The sequence below is a fragment of the Siniperca chuatsi genome, linkage group LG23, assembly GCF_020085105.1.
Source record: "Siniperca chuatsi isolate FFG_IHB_CAS linkage group LG23, ASM2008510v1, whole genome shotgun sequence".
NCBI lineage: Eukaryota > Metazoa > Chordata > Actinopteri > Centrarchiformes > Sinipercidae > Siniperca > Siniperca chuatsi.
The window spans coordinates 22,509,823-22,531,866 of NC_058064.1; the positions used below are offsets into that span (position 1 = coordinate 22,509,823).

A 22,044-nucleotide genomic window follows, 5' to 3' on the forward strand; every position below is an offset into this window, starting at 1 on the left:
ACCACAGAACATTGTCGATAGTAATCAGCAATTTATTGTGAAATTGGCCCATTTGGACTAGTTCTGAGCTGACAGCTAGAGAGTCCCATGTTGAAACAATGTAATGACTTTTGTGTGTGTTACCATATGCCAATAATTACACATTTCTGAGAGCCATAGCAGTGGAAGGCACATTAATAGTATCACAAGTGTCACAGATGAGAGGAATAGAGTCACTTGTTTAAATTGAAGAATTTCGTCAATTTTCAAGCAGAGGTTGTCAAATGAAACCAATTTAAAAGGCATTTACCATCATGTGATCTCCTCACAGCTGTGCTGTATGGGCTGGTTTCAGAAGATGACCCTTGCTAATGAAGGGATTATACAGATGAGGGGAACTGGCAGACATATGTGGATGAAAAGGCAGATCTCTGCTGGCTACTAAGCTGTCATGTGTTTGGCTCATGTTTTCTGACCTGGGGGGCATAGAGTAGTCTGGCATCAAACATCTCAATTCATTTTTGATTTTCAAGGGGCATTATCAAGCGGAGCAGACCAAAATGCCTCTGGAAAAAAATGGTGGCAGAATCTTGATTCATATTTGATCAGCACTGCCTAGTTGACAGTTTAATTTGAGTTTCGTAAGACTGGTGCCTTGTGCTGTATCAACCAATCAGAGCAACGAAATGGGTGACGTGTGACTTCAAATCTGGACCTGTAACGCCCCTCTATCAGTCATTGTATCAAACCCGACCCCATATTAGATAAACGGCTGTGATTGGCCCAACCAAATCCAGGACAGGTGGAACTCTGTGTGAATGGGAGGGGGGCCAGACATATCTGCCAGAGCAAATGAAACATGAGCTCAGCAGATTCGTCTGGTTCCCAGGCTAGGTATAGAGTGGTAAATGAGAACAATGGAAACATAAGCGAAAATCAGAAATAAAAATATACAAAAGAAAACTGTTCTAGTGAGAAATAGTAAGCTGCTGAAAATGGTTGAGTTTTTATAAAAAGACAATCCACACAAAAAACAAAGCAAAAATGTCTTCTTATAGGGAACAAGTTTTCCTCAGAAGGATCTCAACAATCAACACATTTGAGTGAAGTGATCAAGTTTTATTTATGGTTGTTTTAAAGTCTGTCCTACCATTAGGAATCCAGGGTTGACCCCATTGCTGTGGGTGATGGGGGGGATTATTGTTTTCTTTGTCAGCTGACAATCACATGGTTGCTGGCTGACAGATTACACTCCATTTAAACAGTTTTCCTGGTATTGTGCGTGAGTTCTGCCTGCCCACTGAGAATTGCATGCACCTCGCGGGAGCGTACACAGCTAAAGCGAAAACTACTGGACATTGTAATGATTTCTATGGCAACATACTGTTTAAAAATGATATAATCTTCCTTGTGGGGTTCATCAATGATAAATGATCTGACGTCTATAGTTTATGAACGTTTAGAGTCATCATTGTTTTATTAGACTCAATAGAAGTAGCAGTTCCTTGATACAATTGGTGTGAAATTTATCTCTCAATATTTCTGAGGTCAAACGTGTTGGTGTTTTTAAATGTGGAAAAATTACTGTCGGGTGTCAAATAGGCTACACTCTGTCAAACTCTATCAAATAAAACGTGCTGATAACACCATTTTAGGTGTCCTTAGAGAGTGTTAAGGGCTTAATGCATTATTTGGCAGAACTGATTGTGGCTGCCGAGCAATGCATCCACTGTTATTTCAGCTTAGGTCATTATTTACCTGATATTCACAATGCCAAAATGGCACCAAAATATGTACTGATAAAACCATTTGGTTCATATACTGTCACATGTATGAAATTCAGACTGTCAGCCAAAACACCCCAAAATATGTGTTGATGAAACCATTTGATTCATAGATCTCCAAAAAGTTACAGTGTGGTTGCTTTATTTCATCCCAAAATGTCTGAAAAGAAACTTAAAAGGAGGATGCATTATTTGGCAAAACTGATTTTAGAGCTGCTGAGATTTGCATCCACGATGGGATGTAAATCATGACAAGTAATAAAATACACCTTTGCCAACTAATGCATCCACACTGTAACTTTGTTTCTGGAGATCTATGAACCAAATGGTTTCATCAGCACATATTTTGGGGTGTTTTGGCTTGACAGTGTGAATTTCATACATGTGACAGTATTCCTGGCTGAAAAAATAGTGGATGCAGCTACAATCAGCTCTCCCGAATATTGCATTTACCCCATAACACCCAGTAAGGATGCTTCAAATCAAACTGTAATTGGAATCAAATGGTGTTATCAGCACATACTTGAATTTCATCGACTTTGACCAAAATTCCTCTAAAATTCCTCCACAGCACTGTAAAAGACTCATTGCAAATTATCGCAAACGCAGTTGTTGCTGCTAAGGGTGGCCCAACCAGTTATTAGGTTTAGGGGGCAATCACTATTTCACACAGGGCCATGTAGGTTTGGATTTTGTTTTCCCTTAATAACAACCTTTATGTGCTGTATATGTGGACTGAAGTATACTAAATATAATGTGGGTTCACATTATATATAACATTTCCCGTTTTCCATCTAAAAGTAAATTAGAATTCTTATGACATTAGATAAATTTGCAATACGTTAGTTAAATTCAAGTTTTTTTAAGGAAATAAATTATTGGCCTTAGTGGATGTGTTTATAGTTACTTTACACTCACAGCATCATTAGACTTTCAAATGCAAATTCTTTAAGGTTGCATGGTGTGACTCTTTGTTATAAAACAGTTACAGTTTTAGAATATTTCCACAACACTGCAGAATTTCAATATCCACAAATGTAGCTGTCACAGAACCCATGTATTTTCATGACATACATGAATGTTCAAGGTATTTGATTTAAGAAATGAAAAATAAATCAAAAGGATTTTAAGAGGATTAAATGTAAATGGTAATGAATGCCATTGGATATTTAGCATTACTGTATACTGTACATACAGTATATACACACAATGCTGATAGGGGACTGCAACTATGCAGACGTGGGGAGTAAGAGAGACCAGGTTGGGGGGGGGGGTGGGGGGGGGCAGTGACAGAGTAATGAAAACATAATGAAAAAACTAAAATATGCATAAAAAACCTAAGAACTGTGGTAGTTTGCCACCTTATCTCCTCCAGCCCTGTGATCTCTGTTATTTTCCCCTTCCTGATGTGTCTTGTGCGTCCCCAACTTGTCCTTGGATGTATGTGTGTGTGTATGTCACCTGGTCTGGCTCCGTGGGTTCCCCACCTGCTGCTGATCACCGGTTCACCTGTCTTGACGCGGAAGACGACGCGGAAGACGACGCGGAAGACTCCGCTCCGAAGATCTTCCCCCTTCCCTCTTTACCAGTGCTCATTAATAAAGAATGACTTACTTCCTCTACCTCTCGAGTGTTATGCATCTGTGGGTTCAACCTTAAGATTGTACTACATGACAAGAACAGCTTTACCGCCCCTGATAGTGGCTTTTGAAATTAACTTCATTGTGCAAAAGTAGACCAGGGCTGTCAAACTTTATGTGTGGATGACTTAGCATGTCTCCACCTAAATCCCTAATAAATGTGTTCATCACATTGTTTACCCATGTCCGTTATTTGTCTAACTGTCTTGGCTTAGCAGCCGTCCACCCATCCCTGTGGGCGATGCTGGCGAAGATGATCTGCATCCCCTGGAACTTCTCGTAGCGGTACTGCTGGCACACGCAGATCACACAAACTATCACATATAAGAAATGACTTGTGAAATTAAAATACCCTGAAGAAAGTTATGAAAAATTGCCTACAGTGTCATATCAGTGAATCAAGTCACTATGTGATTTAAAAAAAAAAAAAAAAATTAAGTTTGAGAACAAAGGCCAACAAGTGACCAAAACCATGTGAAAAAGAAGGTTCGCCTTTGTGTCATTTATTCAGTTTTCCCTTTAATTTTTGCACATCTGTACAGCTTTTACTTTAACCTAGCAAGCATCCAAATTTCCGTGCTCATCATTCAGAAAAAAAAGACTATTCTGGGCTTTGGAAAAGTTTCATAAAGATTATGGCTTAAAAATATACAATACAAAGAGTAATTATTGACCATGTTTATAGCTGGAGGTGTCCTGTCAACAGTTTCACAGAGGTCTCTTGGTTGTCTTTTGGGGAAAATGCTTTTTGGGCCACAGGGGATTTTTTTGTTGCAAAACTGACTGTACATTTTTAGATGTCTATTTCACGTTTAAATTTTTTCTCAACAGCATTTAATGATCAGGCTATATTTCAACGTGCGCAATTATTTCAACATCGCAGACATGCTGTCAAAACACATTAAGACTACATGCAGCCTATATTTTATATTATAAAACTCACCTTTAATCTACATTTAGTCCAGTTTTTGTTTCAGCTGCACCACAGTCATCCTCACTCAGAAATATTCACATAATCTCCATCATGATATGCTAACTATGATAGGAATGTTCCATCAGTGCAACCAATCACAACATGACAAATGATTATTCACTGATCAGTGTCTTATGTGTCTTCATACAGGTTTGCTTTATTTAACATAACAGTGATTACTACAGTGATGTATGGTAAATGTTTCGGTGAAGGGGAACCTGACAGTTGCCTTACAGTCATGGTGTTATAAAGGACAATGTATAGATTATATTCAGAGCTGAGGATGAATCCACAATGTCCAGAAATCTGAAATCAACAAACAGCATTCTGATGTAGGTTTATTAGGAAACACTCCATAAACTTTCATTCTGATGTAGGTGTTGTTATTTTCAAGATGTGTGAGGGCTGCGTTGGGGGCAGTGGAGATGGCATCCTCTTTGGATCGGTTGGTTCTGAATTCAAACTGGTGAAGGTCCAGGCTAGCTGGGATGTTGTCTTTGAGTGCCTCAGGGCGGTAGTTGTTTAGACTAGACACTGCAGACTTTTTAGGTACAGGGTGGTGTCTGTCTTGAAGCAGGTTGGAACACTCTACTGTAAAAGTGATATGTTGAAAATGTCAGTGATGACATCGACTAACTGGTTGGCAAATGTTCTTAGTACACAGCCAGGAACGTTATCAGGCCCAGCAACTTTATTCACATTCACTCTCAGCAGGCATTTTCTCGCATCCGCTGTGGATACTGACAGTGGCCAGTCCTGTGGAGGCAGAGTAGATTTGACAGACTCTTTGTTGAGATCAAAGCTAGCATAAAAAAAATGTTAAGCTCATCTGGAGACGTGGCCTCACACATGATGGAGGCACTCCTGCTTTTTGTAGCCTGTGATGGTCTAGATCGCTTGCCACATATCGTTGGTGTTGTTGGTTTTGCAGTCCCTCTCCAGTCTCTCATGATGTCTAGGATTAGGGTTGTTTTGTAATGTGACTGCTGATGAACTCATATAGTTCATTTTTTGAATTTGCATCTGGAGGAATGTAAACAGCAACAACAAAAACACTGATGAATTCTCTGGGCAGATAATATGGTCGACACATTAACATTAAAAACTTGACATTTGGGAAACATTGTCCATCAACTTTGACCACTTTTGAGCAATGAGAATCATTGATGTAAACACAAAGTTCACCTCTCTTCCCTCCGTCTTACCAGAGTCTTGCGTTTTGTTGCCGCGGAACATGGTCCACTCGTCAATTGCAATAGCTTTATCCAGGATGTTGATGTGTAGCCAGGTCTCTGGCACAACAGTCTCTGATTTCCCATTGCTGAGTCTTTTTTCATCAATTTTCTTTTCCTGCAACCGGACATTAGCCAGAAGTGGGCTGGGTAGTGGTATTGTCCTGAATCTGGTTGGAACCCAAATGCAGAGGACCACAGGCAGGGAAGATTTAACAATTTTTATTGAAACAAGGAGCAGAAGTGAGTGGAGGTATAAATCTTTCCAGGGAAGTGCACTCGGTTCTTGTAGTGGTGAGATGAGTTGATAATGACCAGGTGTGCTGATTATGGATGAGTAGCAGGAGTGTGGAGAGCACCCAGCCAGGAGAACCTTAGGAGACCGCCCACAAACACAGAAGAGAAAGAGAGAGAGAGAGAGAGAGAGAGAGAGAGAGAGAGAGAGAGAGAGAGAGAGAGAGAGAACGAACAAACAGACAACAAAAACCAAAACACACCAAGCACACCTCAACCACCCCAAAAGCGAAAAATAACCAAAACATACTCACTCCCACAAACCGGTGTCACAAGCAGAGATCAAGGAGACGGGGTAGTGACAGGTATAGCCTTAGGTCCAAGCTGGGTTATTAGCTTAGTTCTTATCCCAGCTCTCTTCCCCCTCTTCCTGGGGCAATCACAGTGCTTGCGTTGATGATTGGTCCAGCTGGTCTGGCTGGGTGGTCGGAAGATGTTGTTTGCAGTGATTGCCTCAAGGTTCGCTGCACTTAATCCAATCCCTGTGCTTTGTTTTCCAACGTTGATGAGTGTATTTCTGTCACAGGTTATATGTGCTTCCATGGATAATACATAATTCAGTAATAAAGGTGAAAAAATAACAAATTAAAACAAAAATGTAGCGAAGTCTGAAGAAGCTACTGGCCGCCGCATCTCCGCTCATCGTTGTCACCATAGAATAGACTTCTGTTCTCCATGACCTCTAATGATTGTTAAAAGTAGCCGGTTCAATCTACAACAAACAAACAATGAAAAAACATAATTTCCTTCTAGTGGTATCTATCCAGCAGATAGTTTTGAATTTTCCAGTTTTATAAAACAATTGTGATGATGGGAATTAGTTTGTGGTGGTCACAGTATTGCAAAATAACATTACAAAAATCAGTAGCAATGTGTCTTTCCAGAAACAGTGTCCCTGCTACTCTGGATAAACCACGGAACTCACAGTTTTCATTGGACCATTCTACTGAAGAAATAGTTCCTATAAAAACTGTTGAAGCTTAATATTTCTATCTCTAAAATTAAACCAAATATGATACAAAAAAATAAGATTTTTGTAAGTTGGCTAAGCTAACCCTTTAAAACTTCTGTTTGCATAATGACTTTGATCCATTTAGCATAAGCTTTGGCTAATGTTTAGTATTTGTGTAGGCTTTGCCAGCCTGAAGTCAAAGTTATTAGCATTTTGTAGAGTTTCAGCAAAACATTTGTATTCATATGTAGTAAATCTGACCTTCAACCACACTTTGTACAATCACTGAAAAGCTGGCTAACCATATGAAGTGAAAAGAAATCCAGTGTGAGTCGTTGTCAGGCAAGCTTGTCAGGTCAGTGCAAACTGCTTCTTTGCATCATGTAGTGCACCCCCTCCCACCACTTGCCTAACAGTTTCTCTCAGCCTTATAGTATCTCCCCAAGGCTGAATCCCCCAGCGAGCACAGTGCCTTTAAACTCAGCATAAAACCTATTTATCCACAAATTAAAGCCCCGCACTGGTGTGGCACAGGAATCCGTACTTGCTGAAAAACAGGGCAACTACTTGGAAAGAGTGAGCCGGGGGAATAGGCCTTATCCAGAGAGTAGGTGCAGCGTGTAGTAAAACTTTGTGTTAAATACAAGCAGGGTATTGGGTGGGGAGACATGTTACAAGGAGAGGGGTGGGACGCACTCTAAAAAATGATCCTGGAGTGAGGAAATAAAAAGGGAAAAACTTGCAGGTTCATTACATCATGGAGTATGGAGGTTGTGTATGTATGTGCGTGTGTGTTTGTGTGAGTGAGTGAGTGTGAGAGGAAGCAGACTCTCCAGTGGAGATTGCTTTGTTGTCTTTGTTTAGGGTGAAGATCAACAGACTTATGGGAGGGTGAGGGTTTGATTGGGTGTTTGTGGCTGTGTGTGTAAGTTCAATTCAGTTTCAATTTAATTTTATTTATATAGCGCCAATTCATAACAGAAGTTATCTCATTGCACTTTTCCTATAGAGCAGGTCTAGACCGTACTCTTTATAAAATTATTTACCCAACAAATCCCACCATGAGCAAGCACTTGGCAACAGTGGCAAGGAAAAACTTCCTTTTAAGAGGCAGAAACCTCAAGCAGAACCAGACTCAATGGTGGGTGGCCATCCGCTGCTGCCATGTTAGGTTTTGAGAGATAGAGCGAGAGAGAGGTTCTGAGAGAAAGAGAGAAGTTGGGTGGGGAGGGGGGTGGGGGAGAGGGAAGCACAATGCAAATACCACGTAGAATTTTTAAAATAGTAATAATGTAATGGTAGTGGTAATATTAATAAATTTAATAATAGGAATGACAGCTATAGGAAAAATACAGTCTTGAGTATTATGTTTAAATATGCTGTATCAAGTTAACTCTACAATGTGCCGTTGTCACGATGAGGAGGCAGTGAGAGTGCATTGAGTCGATCAGCAATTTTCTTCCTCTCTTGCCTTATTTGCAGCAACAGTGTTGCTTTTTGCTGTAATAATATTTTTATATTCTTCATAGATCTCCATTAAAATGACCTGTTCCTCTTTACTGAAGTAGTGTAGTGAAGTTAATAATAATAATAATAGGAATGACAGTCAAAGGAATAATAATGACAATAATAGTAACAGAGCCAATAACAACGATTGTAGTAGCAGGTGGCCCACAACTACAGATCCAGTCTCTGCAGCTCCGGAGGTAGAAATACCTGCTGAAGGAGAGAGAGGAGAGAAACGAGAAAGCACAAAACTACGGGAGAGAGAAGATGTCGAGTTAGTAACATGCAGTAATGGGGAAAAAAAGCATACAGATGGAGAGGGAAAGAAGGAGAGAGGAAAGAGGTGCATCATGGGAAGTCTCCTGGCAGTTTAGGCATATAGCAGCATAACTAAGGGATGGTTCAGGGCTCACCCAAGCCAACCCTAACTGTAAGCTTTATCAAAGAGGAACGTCTTAAGCCTACTCTTAAATGTGGAGATGGTGTCTGCCTCCCAAAACCCAAACTGGGATCTGATTCCTCAAGAAAAGAGCTTGATAACTGAAGGCTCTGACTCCCATTCTACTTTGGAGACTCTAGGAACCACAAGTAACCCTGCATTCTGGGGGCGCAGTGTTCTAGTCGGGTAATAAGGTATTATGTGCTCTTTAAGATACAATGGTGCCTGACCATTAAGAGCTTTGTAGGTGAGGAGAAGGATTTTAAATTCTATTCTGGATTTTAAAGGGAGCCAGTGCAGAGAAGCTAATATTGGAGAAATGTGATCTTTTTCCGACTCTTAAGGGACATATTTTGGCAGCCATAATAAGGAATTGCAATAATCCAGCCTAGAAGTAACAAATGCATGGAGTAGTTTTTCTGCATCATTTTGAGACAGGATGTGCCTGATTTTTGCAATGTTACGTAGGTGTAAGAAGGCAGCACTTGAAGTTTGTTCCATGTGGGAGTTAAAGGATAAATCCTGAAAGATAACTCAGAGGTTCCTTACAGTGGTGCTGGACGCCAGGGCAATGTCATCTAGAACAACTATCTTTAGATAATGTGTCTCGGAGGTGTTTGGGGCCAAGTACAATAACTTCAATTTTGTCAGAGTTTAACATCAGAAAATTGCAGGTCATCCAGGTTTTTATGTCCTTAAGGAATGCTTGTGTTTCCTAATAATATTGCCTAAAGGAAGCATATATAAGATGAATTGAATCGGTCCAAGCACAGAACCTTGTGGAACTCCGTGACTAACTTTGGTGTGCACGGAGGACTCACCGTTAACATGTATAAACTGAGATCAATCTGATAGATAGGATTTAAACCAGCTTAGTGTGGTTCCTTTAATGCCAATTGGATTGAATTGTTCCAGTCTCTGTAATAGGATGTGATGGTCAATGGTGTTGATCGCAGCACTAAGATGTAACAAGACAAGTACAGAGACAAGTCCATTGTCTGATGCAATTAAAAGGTCATTTATAATTTTCACCAGTGCTGTCTATGTGCTATGATGCACTCTAAATCCTGACTGAAAATCCTCAAATAAACTATTGTTATTTAGAAATTCACACAACTGATTGGCGACTGCTTTCTTAAGGAACTTAAAGAGGAAGGGAAGGTTAGATATAGGTCTACAGTTGGCTAAAACCCCTGGATCAAGAGTGGGCTTTTTAAGAAGCGGTTTAATTACAGCTACTTTAAAGGATTGTGGCACATAGCCTGTTAATAAAGACAGATTGATCATATCCAGTAAAGAAGTGCTAATTAAGGGTAAAACATCTTTAAGCAGCCTAGTTGGAATGGGGTCTAAGAGACAGGTTGATGGCTTAGATGAATTAATCGTCGAAGTCAGTTGAAGAAGGTTGACAGGAACTTTCTCTAATAGTTAAAATTTTATTATTAAAAAAGCTCATGAAGTCGTTACTACTGAGTACTATAGGAATACGTGGCTCAATAGAGCTGTGACTCTTTGTCTGCCTGGCTACAGTGCTGAAAAGAAACCTGGGGTTGTTTTCATTTTCCTCTATTAATGATGAGTAGTAAGGTGCTCTGGCATTAAGGAGGGCTTTCCTATATGTTTTAAGACTATCTTGCCACACTAAATGAGATTCTTCCAGGTTGTTGGAACGGCATTTCCTTTCAAGTTTTCAAGTTAAAGGAAGTGCTCACTAGGAAGTTTTTTATTACAGCCCCAAACCCCCAAGCCCACCTAGCCTCCATTTGATGTTGCACCTTTTCAAGGAAGCTTCCTAGAGACAGAATGCCCAGAACTGCTTCCAATGTGTCTTCCCTTTTAAAGTGAGTGCCCGTGGGGAACTCTCCAACATGGAGGCATCAACAGGGATACCAGTCACTGAGGGAATGGCAGAACCCACTGTACTGGCTGCTTAAAAGAGGAAGCTGTGTTTGATAATGTTACTTTGGGTGTGTGCATGTATCTCATTTTGTGTACTTTTTGGAGTATGTTTAAAAATTGGTAATTTAATACTTAAGTATTTTAATTGCTACAATTCAAGGCACATCTGTTACAGAGGTGTGGCAAAAGTCACATGAAAAAGTCCTGATGAACCATGTGAGAATGGAACAGAAAAAATGAGCCAAATCAGCAGCTGCTGCAGAGAAAAAGCTGCCGGTGTGTCTGCGGCCACAGGAGAGCAGAGCTCCAGAGGGTTCCATGTACAGAGAGGTGACACTCTGCACTCAGCTGACACTCTGTAAAAGGTACATGTTGAATGTGTATGCTCACTGGCCAAGTGTCAGTGTCAGTCAATTTACACCTATATTGTTGGGATACTACTCTAAAATTCATAACTTGTTTAGGGGGCTGGAGGCTTTCCCAGCGTGCTGTCCTCACTAAAAGTTGTTGCAGGCAATGTATTTTTCAGCTATACAGCCAGCTTAACATTATATTCTCCAGCATTGCATTCTCAAGGAAAATATGTAATTTGTAAAACTGCAAAAAAGAACACAATCCTTCTTTAACCTTTAAGCACTAATACATCCATATGTAGCTGACAATAAACTAACCATCATCAAATATACTGCACTCAAACCCAATAAATAAATATGTTAATATAACTGTAAATAGTAGATAACTTATGGATGAAGCCGTTTTGTGGACTTTAAGGTGAAGGATTAAGAGGATTGTTACTTCTTCTTCTGTTGAGTTTTATGGCGGTTGGCATCCATAATTGTGCATTACCGCCAACTACTTGATTGTAACAGCTTCACAGTGTAACTTATTTACAGTGTCCACCCAAAGTGCTCCCATGAAATAGTCCATTTATAACCCAGACACTATTGTCTGAGCTGGTGCAACTCCTTCCCTCAATGTAACTGTAGCGTAATCGTGCTACCGAGAGTTCGTCTTGGCCCTGAGATACCACGCTGACACCAGTGTTGCAGTGTAGGTTCTTTATTTTTGGTCGTTCTTGCTTTTGTTCTGGCTCTTCTTCCATCCGCTCTCCAACCGCCTCTCCCCACAGTCCAGTATGCTACTGTATTTAAGGAGAGAATAATTAGTTCACTGGGTTCAGCTGCGCCAATTATCTCTCCTTGATGCTGCTCACCTGAGCAACTCCCCCACCTCTCCCTCTGCAGCTTAAAGCTAACCATACCCACCTCCACATACCCCCACCGCCCGACTTAGGCCGGGGAGCCATCCGGCCCAACCTACCCCCCATGGGAAGTCGGCCACGGCCATCTGCGCCCCCGGCCTATGGATCACTTTGAACTTAAAAGGCTGGAGGGCCAGATACCACCGTGTGATCCGGGCGTTGGCGTCCTTCATGCGGTGGAGCCACTGGAGGGGGGCATGGTCCGAACAGAGGGTGAATGGGCGCCCAAGCAGGTAATACCGCAGGGCCTCGACCGCCCACCGGATGGCCAGGCACTCTTTTTCGATTGTACTGTACCTGGCCTCCCGCTCTGACAGCTTCCGGCTGATGTATACGACCGGGCGGTCAACACCCTGCACCTGCTGGGACAAAACGGCCCCACTCCCTGTTCGACGCATCAGTCTGCAGAACAAAAGGAGAGAAAAGTCAGGTGTGTGGAGGAGAGGCTCCCCACAGAGGGCTTGCTTTACCCTCTCGAACGCCAGTTGGCACCGCTCCGTCCACTGGACCGGATCTGAGGCACCTTTCGGGTGAGATCGGTCAAAGGACTGGTCAGCTCTGCGAAGTTGGGAATGAATCGCCGGTAATAGCCGGCCAGCCCCAGGAACCGCCTCACCTCTTTTTTTGACTTAGGCTTTGGGCAGGCGGCAATTGCAGCCGTCTTGTCTACCTGGGGGCGCACCTGCCCTCCGCCCAAGTGGTACCCCAGATACCGTACCTCCCTCCGTCCAACCGCACACTTCTTCGGGTTGGCGGTGAGACCGGCCTGCCTCAATGTCCCGAGCACCGCAGCCACCCGCCGCACATGCTCCGCCCAGCTGTCACTGTGGATGATAACATCATCTAGGTAGGCAGCTGCATATGCAGCGATGTGGACGCAGTACTCTGTCCATGAGGCGTTGGAAGGTGGCCGGCGCCCAACAACCCGAGCGGAAGTGTGGTAAATTGGTACAACCCATACGGAGTAGAGAAAGCCGTCTTTTCCTTAGACTCTGGAGACAAGGGAATCTGCCAGTAGCCCTTGGTCAAGTCCAGCGTCGTGAAAAAACGAGCGGTGCCCAACCGATCCAGGAGCTCGTCGACCCGAGGCATTGGATAGGCATCAAATCGTGACACTTCATTTACTTTGCGGTAGTCCACACAGAACCGTATGGTCCCATCCTTCTTGCCTACAAGAACGATGGGGCTACACCAGGCACTGTTGGACTCTTCTATTACCCCCATCTTCAGCATGGCCTTTAATTCTTCCTGCACCATTTTCCGTTTGTGCTCAGGCAACCGGTAGGGCCGTGAACGCACCGTCACTCCCGGGTGAGTCTCAATGTGGTGCTCTATGAAGTTGGTGCGACCCGGAAGGGGGGAGAACACGTCGGCAAAACGCCCTTGCAACTCGGCAACGTCTGTTCTCTGGGACGGTGTGAGATGGTTTTCAAAAGGGAGCGAGGCGGCACTGGTCGATTTTGAAACCTCAGGCCCGAACTCATCTCTCTCACCCACCGTCGTCACCAGAGCAACAGGCTCCACCTCTCTCCATGCTTTTAGGAGGTTGAGGTGATAGATCTGCGTTGCCCCTCCCCTATCCGACCGCACCACCTCATAGTCCACGTCGCCCACACGCCGTGTGACCACAAAGGGTCCTTGCCACCTGGCGAGTAATTTGGAGCTGGACGAAGGGAGTAATACAAGCACTTTATCTCCGGCGTGAATTGTCTTAATCTAGCCCCTCTGTTGTACAGGCGTTGTTGGCGCTCCTGAGCCTGGAGCAAATTCTCCGTGACAACTGCCCTAACGTGTGGAGTTTTGCTCTCAGGTCCAGGACGTGCTGAACTTCGTTTTTACTGGGGCTTGGACCCTCCTCCCAGTTTTCTCTAACTAGGTCCAGGACCCCCCGTGGGTTTCTGCCAAACAGCAGCTCAAAGGGAGAAAATCCCGTGGAGGCCTGGGGCACCTCCCGCACTGCGAACAACAGAGGATCTAGCCACCTATCCCAATTGCGCTCATCCTCGTGCACAAATTTACGGATCATGGACTTCAAAGTTTTGTTCAGACGCTCAACGAGCCCGTCCGTCTGAGGGTGGTATACACTGGTTCGAATCGACTTGATGCCCAATAATCTGTAAAGTTCTCTCAGTGTGTGTGACATGAATGAGGTGCCCTGGTCAGTCAGGATCTCTTTCGGGATCCCGACTCGGGAGATGACCTGAAACAGTGCGTGCGCCACACTCTTTGCCGAGATTGTGCGCAATGGCACTGCTTCGGGATATCGAGTTGCATAGTCCACTAACACTAGCACAAAGCGATATCCACGTGCACTCCGGTAAAATGGCCCAATGAGGTCCATACCTAGGCGTTCAAATGGGACCTCCATCAATGGTAATGGGCGCAAAGGCGCTCTCGGGATGGCTGGTTGGTTAACCATCTGACATTCGGGACAAGACGCACACCAACGGCGAACGTCTCCCCAAATCCCAGGCCAATAGAATCGGGCCATTATCCGGTCTAGTGTTTTATTACACCCCATATGCCCGGCCATTGGGTTGTAATGAGCCGCCTGGAAAACTGTTTCCCGACGGCTTTTTGGTACCAACAATTGCGTTAATTCTTCCCCTGTCTGAGTGTCACGACTCACTCTGTACAGTCTGTCCCTGATCACTGAAAAGTGTGGATATGACTGGGCTGCGTCAGGGCGCACCACATGACCATCAATTCTTGTCACTTGGTCGAAGGCAAAGCGTAGAGTGTCGTCACGAGACTGCTACAGTGGAAAATCTTCCGTGGAGGGTAACACAGGAGCCTGTGGCGTCTCCTGTGGAGGCGCCGCCGGTTCCTCCTCCCCATCTGCAGCATCAGACAACCTCGCGTCACCACTAAGCACAGCACACACATCCCATGTCCCTGACGGTCGTGAACGCACCCCCACACAGTGCCTCACTAGCCTATCAAACCCAAGCCAATCTGTACCCAAAATCAGGGGGTGCGTCAGGCGGGAACTAACCGCTGCCTTAACACTAAACTTTCTCCCTTGATGTCTAATTTCCACCGGCACTACAGGGTATCTGTGAATATCCCCATGTATACACTTAATATCCACCCAGCAAGCCTCCACCAAAGCCCTGGGTCGAACCAGGTTCTGGTGAATAATGGACTGTGTACAGCCCGAATCCACCATTGCCCGGTGTATACCCCCTTGGATTCTTACCGGGACACAGTATGTCGCCCCTGGGCCGGGGGAGGGTGTTGGAGAGCCGGCAACCCGAATCACTTGTCCGACCTCCATGAGTGGGCAGTCACGTCGGCAGTGTCCGGGCCGCCCACACCTCCAGCACTCCTGCCCCAGCGTTCGAGGAGCCCCCTGCAGGTCATGAGCCGCAACTGGAGCAGCTGGACCCTGGGAGAGAGAGGGAGAAGAGAGAGGGTTAGCGCGTGGCATGGGGCTGGGACGTGCAGGTGGCCCATGCGGCGGCCCCATGCCCCTTTTCCGCGGTGCTGGTGTTGGTCGGGCAGCCTCCAGGGGGCGGTCCTGTGATGTCTGGCTTCGGGGGTGTACAGCCAGGTAATCCTCTGCCAGCGTGACCGCCGCCGTCAGATCCATGGGGTGGTGGCACTTCACCCACTCGGCCACCCCGGCAGGGAGTCCCTCCGCAAATTGCTCCCCAATAATCGCGTCCATCAGCCGCCCCTCCTCCGAGGATTCCCCTGGCTGCAGCCACCTCGTCGCTGCATCTCTCAGTTGCTGTGCATAGACGAACGGGCGATCCGCGGGCCCCAGCCTCATGCTCCGGAACCGGCGGCGGTGATCTTCGCTGGAGAATCCCAGCCGATCTAGCACGGCCCTCCTCACGTCCGGGAAGCTCCGCCGCGCGGCGGCCGGGAGTCCGAGCGCCGCTGTCTGCGCTTCCCCGGACAGCAGTGGCAGCAGCCGCACAGACCACTCTGTCGCCGGCCATCCACATGCCACTGCCGTCGCCTCGAACATTTCCAGGAACGACTGGGGGTCATCCGCCGCCGACATCTTGTGGAGGGTGATGCCGGAGAGGGCGAGTGGTGGGGATGGCGGTAGTGAGGCCCCCGGCTGGGACACCAGGCTTGCCAGCAGCTGGGTCTGCTTATCCGCCTGGTCCTGCATCCTTTCCAGCTGTTGTCTATTCACCGCCGCCTGCTCCTGGTGCATCGCCACAATTTCACCCAGCATCTGGGCCAGCATCGCCACCGGCTGCATTTGCTGCGGATCCGTCATAGCACTCTCAGAGCCAAGTTACGTTGGGCGCCAATTGTAGCGTAATCGTGCTACCGAGAGTTCGTCTTGGCCCTGAGATACCACGCTGACACCAGTGTTGCAGTGTAGGTTCTTTATTTTTGGTCGTTCTTGCTTTTGTTCTGGCTCTTCTTCCATCCGCTCTCCAACCGCCTCTCCCCACAGTCCAGCATGCTACTGTATTTAAGGAGAGAATAATTAGTTCACTGGGTTCAGCTGCGCCAATTATCTCTCCTTAATGCTGCTCACCTGAGCAACTCCCCCACCTCTCCCTCTGCAGCTTAAAGCTAACCATACCCACCTCCACAGTAACATCTAGATCCTCTCCAGATTTGTCCACAACATTCACTAACCTTCTTGCCGCGTCCAGCACCATCTTAATCCTTTCCGACTTCCCCTTTATTTCAGCAGCACAATTTATAACCATGGCAATGAATGCCAGAAATCGTTTCTTGTCCATACTGATGCTCTGATCATCTCCATCTCCATTTCTGCTCATTTTCCTTTTGCACTGCCACCATTTCACTGTTTCTCTCCATACTCTTAGCAGCTTCAGCATATGACAATCACACGGTGTAGTCCCTCATTCGTCCAGGAGTGTTCTATCGTGGAAAAGGTTTCAGTCGTAGTCATCTGGACACTGTTTTCAGAATCAAGACGTTTCGGCTCCCATCCGGAAGTCATTCTCAGTTGTGAAAAAAATGGACCGGGAAATTTAAGCTACTCTGTGTTACATAAGCCCTGCCCTCAGGAAGGAGTCTACCTGAGTATCTGTTGATTACTCTACCGAAACTAGCTAGAGACTTCCGGATGGGAGCCGAAATGTCTTGATTCTGAAAACAGTGTCCAGATGACTACGACTGAAACCTTTTCTACCATATGACAATCCCTTTTCTGCTCTGATTTTATTCACTTTTACTTCCTTAATTCTTTTTGGACACTGTGCTTATCCTGTATGGTGATTTTCCTCGCAGTGCAGGCTTGCTCTTCCACTTTGCACTCCTCCACATTACAGTTATCCTTTCCACATCTCTCACATCTTCTGCCTCCTCTACATACTGCAGCAACATGTCCATAGTCCTGACAGCAGAAAGAGAGGAGCTCTCTCATATGACCTCACCCTGTAACACACATAATCAAGATACACTCTTTCTCCCTCAAACGTCAAACACACTGAGTTACTGTCCTCCTTCTTACCTTTTCGGAATCTTGTCACCCTTCTTGCCTCACACACATCTTGTTCAACTCCAATCATGCGCTCCCAAGCTCCACCCATACGAGAGGAGTGAGGAGGGTTGAAAGTCCAGGTGCATTTTTGTTGAAGGAGGTAGTCTTCTATGCTTGAATCACAGAGACATTGTGAATCCATTTTCAGCTACATAAATGCTCCAATAAAATTGGTCCCACAGTCTGATAGCCTCTGTTGGAGGTGCATTTATGAAGCTTGAGGAGATCATGGTAAATGGCCTTTCTAGTCTTCCGACGACTCACAAAGCTTCACATATCCCATTCACACACTGATGACAGGTGCCAACTGCTCAGTCTAAAAAAACAATTCATTCACACACCCAAGGCACAGCCCTAGGGAGCAATTTGGGGTTCAGTATCTTGCCCAAGGGCACTTTGACGATTGAACCGCTGACCTTCTGATTAGAGGACAACTCGCTCTACCTCTAAGCCACATCCGCCCACATGTCATAGTTTCGATTACCTCAATGTGAATGGCACGCGCAGACATACATGTAAGGCTTGGCCACCCCTGGTATGACCCGTGATGACTTCCCATGGCCCAAAAAATAGGGCCATAGGACATAGGAGAAACCTAGAATAAATTTTTAACCCATCTAAACTCAAAATAGAACTCACCCAAAAACCAATGCATGACTACATGATCACAGGTCCCAGCCATGATAACCACCTTCTAAATATCACAATACTCCCAACCATGCATACAGGTATATTTATTTATTCTTTACTTCTTTATTTATTCTCTCCTTGTAGGCACAATACATCACTATTTATTTATTAATAGTATCATATTGCTTTGTCCTTGCTTGACTGCTTGTCTATAAAATTCTTCTCCTTCTTGTCTTTCTATTCCATTTCTCTTCTATTAACATAACTCGTATAGCAATTATACATATACACACATATCCATTATTTTCATCATTATTACTGCTGTTGTTGATGTAATTATTATTATTATTATTATTATTATTATTATTATTATTATTTACAAGGTCATGTGTCATCTCATCTTCAGTGTTGGCCTCTGAACTTGGAGTACGTTCTGCCTCTCTACATGCCTGCAATCCGCATTCCTAACAACAGATGGCACCATTATGAGAATCAGAATCAGAAATACTTTATTGATCCCCGAAGGGAAACTCTTTGTTACAGCAGCTCGCCTTTATGTCAGTGCACACAGGAGAAAGTACTAGCAAAAAATATAATACAATACACTATAAAACAGGTCAGAAAATAAATTAAGTACCAGGTGGGTATAAGTATAAGATAAAATAAGTGTGAAGTACTAAGTGGGTTTACCGGTTGATGATAATACAGTATAATAATACAATGTAATAATATAAGTAATAAGTAATAAGCAGTGGTGCATGTACTGTCGAGTTAAGTGTAGCTTATTGAGATTAAGATATTGCACAGCAGTATTGGAGGTATATAATATCAATATCAATAAATAGGAAAAACTAACATAGGAAAACTAAATATTGCACGGGAGTAGTACACAGAATATAGCACAATTATTCAAGTATGGCAGAGATGTACTGATCAATGTCCAGTTTAGTGACCTAGGGTCATACAGACTAACACTTAGAGGGAGGAGTTAAAGAGTGTGATGGCCACAGGCAGGAATGACTTCCTGTGGCGCTCTGTGGTGCTATTTGGTGGGATGAGTCTTCTGCTGAAGGTGCTCCTTTGCTTGACCAGCACGTCATGGAGTGGGTGGGAGACACTGTCCAAGATGGCATGTAGTTTGGCCAGCATCCTCCTCTCTGACACCACCGCCAGAGAGTCCAGTTCCACCCCCACAATGTCACTGGCCTTACGGATCAGTTTGTTGAGTCTGTTGGCGTCCGCTACCTTCAACCTGCTGCCCCAGCATGCAACAGCATACAGGATAGCACTGGCCACCACAGACTCATAAAACATCTTCAGCATTGTCCGGCAGATGTTGAAGGACCTCAGCCTCCTCGGAAAATAGAGGCGGCTCTGGCCCTTCCTGTAAACAGCTTGAGTGTTCTTGGTCCAGTCCAGTTTATTATCCAAGTGTACTCCCAGGTACTTGTAATCCTCCACAATGTCCACACTGACCCCCTGGATGGAAACCGGGGTCACTGGTGCCTTGGCCCTCCGTAGATCCACAACCAGCTCTTTAGACTTTGTCGCATTGAGCTGCAGATGGTTCTGCTCACACCATGAGACAAAGTTCCCCACCACAGCCCTGTACTCAGACTCCTCACCACCGCTGATACATCCCACCACAGCATCAGAAAACTTCTGAAGGTGGCAGGACTGAAGTCCGTGGTGTAGATGGTGAAGAGGAAGGGAGAGAGGACAGTCCCCTGAGGGGCCCCAGTGTTGCTGATCACGCTGTCTGACACACAGTGCTGCAGGCGCACATGCTGTGGTCTGCCAGTCAGGTAGTCCACAATCCAGGACACGAGGGGGGCATCCACCTGCATTGCTGCCAACTTCTCACCCAGCAGGGCAGGCCGGATGGTGTTGAAAGCACTGGAGAAGTCAAAAAACATGATCCTCACCGTGCTTGCCGGCTTGTCCAGGTGGGTGTGGATGCGGTTGAGCAGGAAGATGATGGCGTCCTCAACTCCCAGTCGGGGCTGGTAGGCGAACTGAAGGGGGTCCAGGAGGGGTCTGACCATGGGCCGCAGCTGTTCCAGCACTAGTCTCTCCAGGGTCTTCATTATGTGGGAGGTCAGTGCCACCGGTCTGTAGTCCTTGGAGCCACTGGGACGCGGCGTCTTTGGCACAGGAATGAGGCAAGATGTCTTCCACAGAACGGGGACCCTTTGAAGACTCAGGCTCAGGTTGAAGACATGTTGAAGGACTCCACATAGCTGGGGGGCACAGGCTTTTAGCACCCCGGGGCTAATGCCATTGGGGCCTGCAGCCTTGTTTGAGTGGAGTTTCATCAGCTGTCCTCTCACCTGGTCAGCAGTCAGGCACACAGCAGAAGTTACAGGTGGGGGAGGGGGGAGGGGGGTCATTAGTGTGAAGAGGGCTGTTAGCCTGATGGGTAGGGGGGAGCAGAGTACTCAGAGGGACTTGAGGGCCGACAGCAGCTGAGTTAGAAGGGGGGATGAGCAGGAGCCGGTGTGTCGAATCTGTTAAAGAACAGATTAAGTTTGTTGGCCCTGTCCAAGCTGCCTTCAACTCCTCTGCAGCCAGTCAGTCTGAAGCCAGTGATGGTCTTCATGCCACTCCAGACCTCTCTCATGTTGTTCTGCTGGAGTTTCCGCTCCAGCTTCCTCCTGTACTTCTCCTTGGCCTCCCTGATTTTCACCTTCAGGTCGGCCTAGATAGCCCTCACCTCCTCCCTATTACCATCAGTAAAGGCCCTCCTCTTGGCATTCAGGATGTCCTTGATGTCCTTTGTTACCCACGGTTTGTTATTTGGATAACAATGGACCATCTTGGTTGGGACATTGCAGTCCACACAGAAGTTAATGTAGCCAGTAGTGCAATCAGTGAGCCCGTCAATGTCCTCTCCATGAGGCTGACAGAGTGCATCCCAGTTTGTCACCTCAAAACATTCCTGCAGTGTCTCATAGGCCTCCCCTGACCATCTCCTCACTGTCCTTGTGGTCGTGGACTGCCTTTTAACCAGAGGCACATAGCAGGGTTTATGTGGTCTGAGGGGGGAAGAGCCAGGTTGTGGTCTGAGGGGGGAAGAGCTGTATGCATCCTTAACGTTAGCATACAGCAGGTCCAGTGTCCTCTCCTCTCTAGTAGGACAACACACATACTGGGTGAAATTAGTCACCAGTGTTTTTCCAAGATTATCTTTGTTTGATACCACTGATGCACTTTGTGTGGGTTTGTGCAGGGAAAGATTCTTGCCATTACCTTCAGTACTATAGATGTCTTTCACTCGTATCTGATTCTCATGTGGAGTGAGGCAAGTTGGTCTTCCATTACCAAGGATGCAGGTCTTCATGGAACTCAACATGTTTGTCTTGTGAGCACCCCCTATGCATACATCACCTATGATGACTGACCCAAGGTCTAGCTTTTGTGCATATGATGCATTGTGAGGGCCATTGTGCTGTTTACGAACCTTATGGGCCCTAATAATGTCTCTTCCCAATAGCAGTAGGATGTTGGCAACTAGATCAAGAGGTGGGATTTTATTTGCTATCTGTCTTAGGTTATGCTAGTGGTAGGCAGCTTCTGGATCAGGATCTCTGATCTATTGTTGGGGATTTCATTACACTCAATGAGTGGAGGTAGTGGGATGTTTTATGTTTATTTTTCCATCTATAGATTTTACTGTGAATCCATGGGTTCTTCTGCCAGCTGTTTCCACCATCCCTGCACAGGTTTTGAGTGTGTATGCAACTGCTGCTCCCCTGATGCTAAACATGTTAAAAAAACTCCAATCTAGCCAATGACATGTTTGAAGTCTTCACCACATACCGAGGTACACCTCAATGTGACATCTGGCTTCCCTGTGTCCTCTCTCCCCACCGTTCTCTGATGAAGGGAAAAACCTGGCTGTGTCTGAGGATCAGGACCAAGGTGAAGAGCAGCACGCTTTTTACGATGTCACTCGCTGTACATTTGATGGGGA

General features: G+C 45.5%; 2 protein-coding genes across 2 annotated transcripts; both read right to left on the reverse strand.

Annotated features, from left to right (window-relative positions):
* Positions 1 to 11,582: 11,582 nt before the first annotated feature.
* LOC122871341 (translation initiation factor IF-2-like) lies at positions 11,583 to 15,573 on the reverse strand. Its single transcript, XM_044186342.1, has 2 exons — positions 15,159 to 15,573; positions 11,583 to 11,839 (listed from the first exon to the last, which is right to left on the reverse strand). The coding sequence occupies exons 1-2, from the start codon at positions 15,549 to 15,551 to the stop codon at positions 11,837 to 11,839; spliced, it is 396 nt and encodes a 131-aa protein (XP_044042277.1). The 5' UTR covers positions 15,552 to 15,573; the 3' UTR covers positions 11,583 to 11,836.
* Positions 15,561 to 16,445, reverse strand: LOC122871611 (the record flags this gene model as incomplete). The annotated part of the gene is made up of 1 exon (XM_044186928.1): positions 15,561 to 16,445. A coding segment is annotated over exon 1 (636 nt), but the record flags the coding sequence as incomplete, so codon positions are not given.
* Between the last annotated feature and the right edge of the window lie 5,599 nt (positions 16,446 to 22,044).

What these genes read in the sequence shown, in the direction of transcription:
- LOC122871341 (XM_044186342.1), bottom strand. Translation starts at nt 15,551, where the DNA reads ATGGATCTGACGGCGGCGGTCACGCTGGCAGAGGATTACCTGGCTGTA.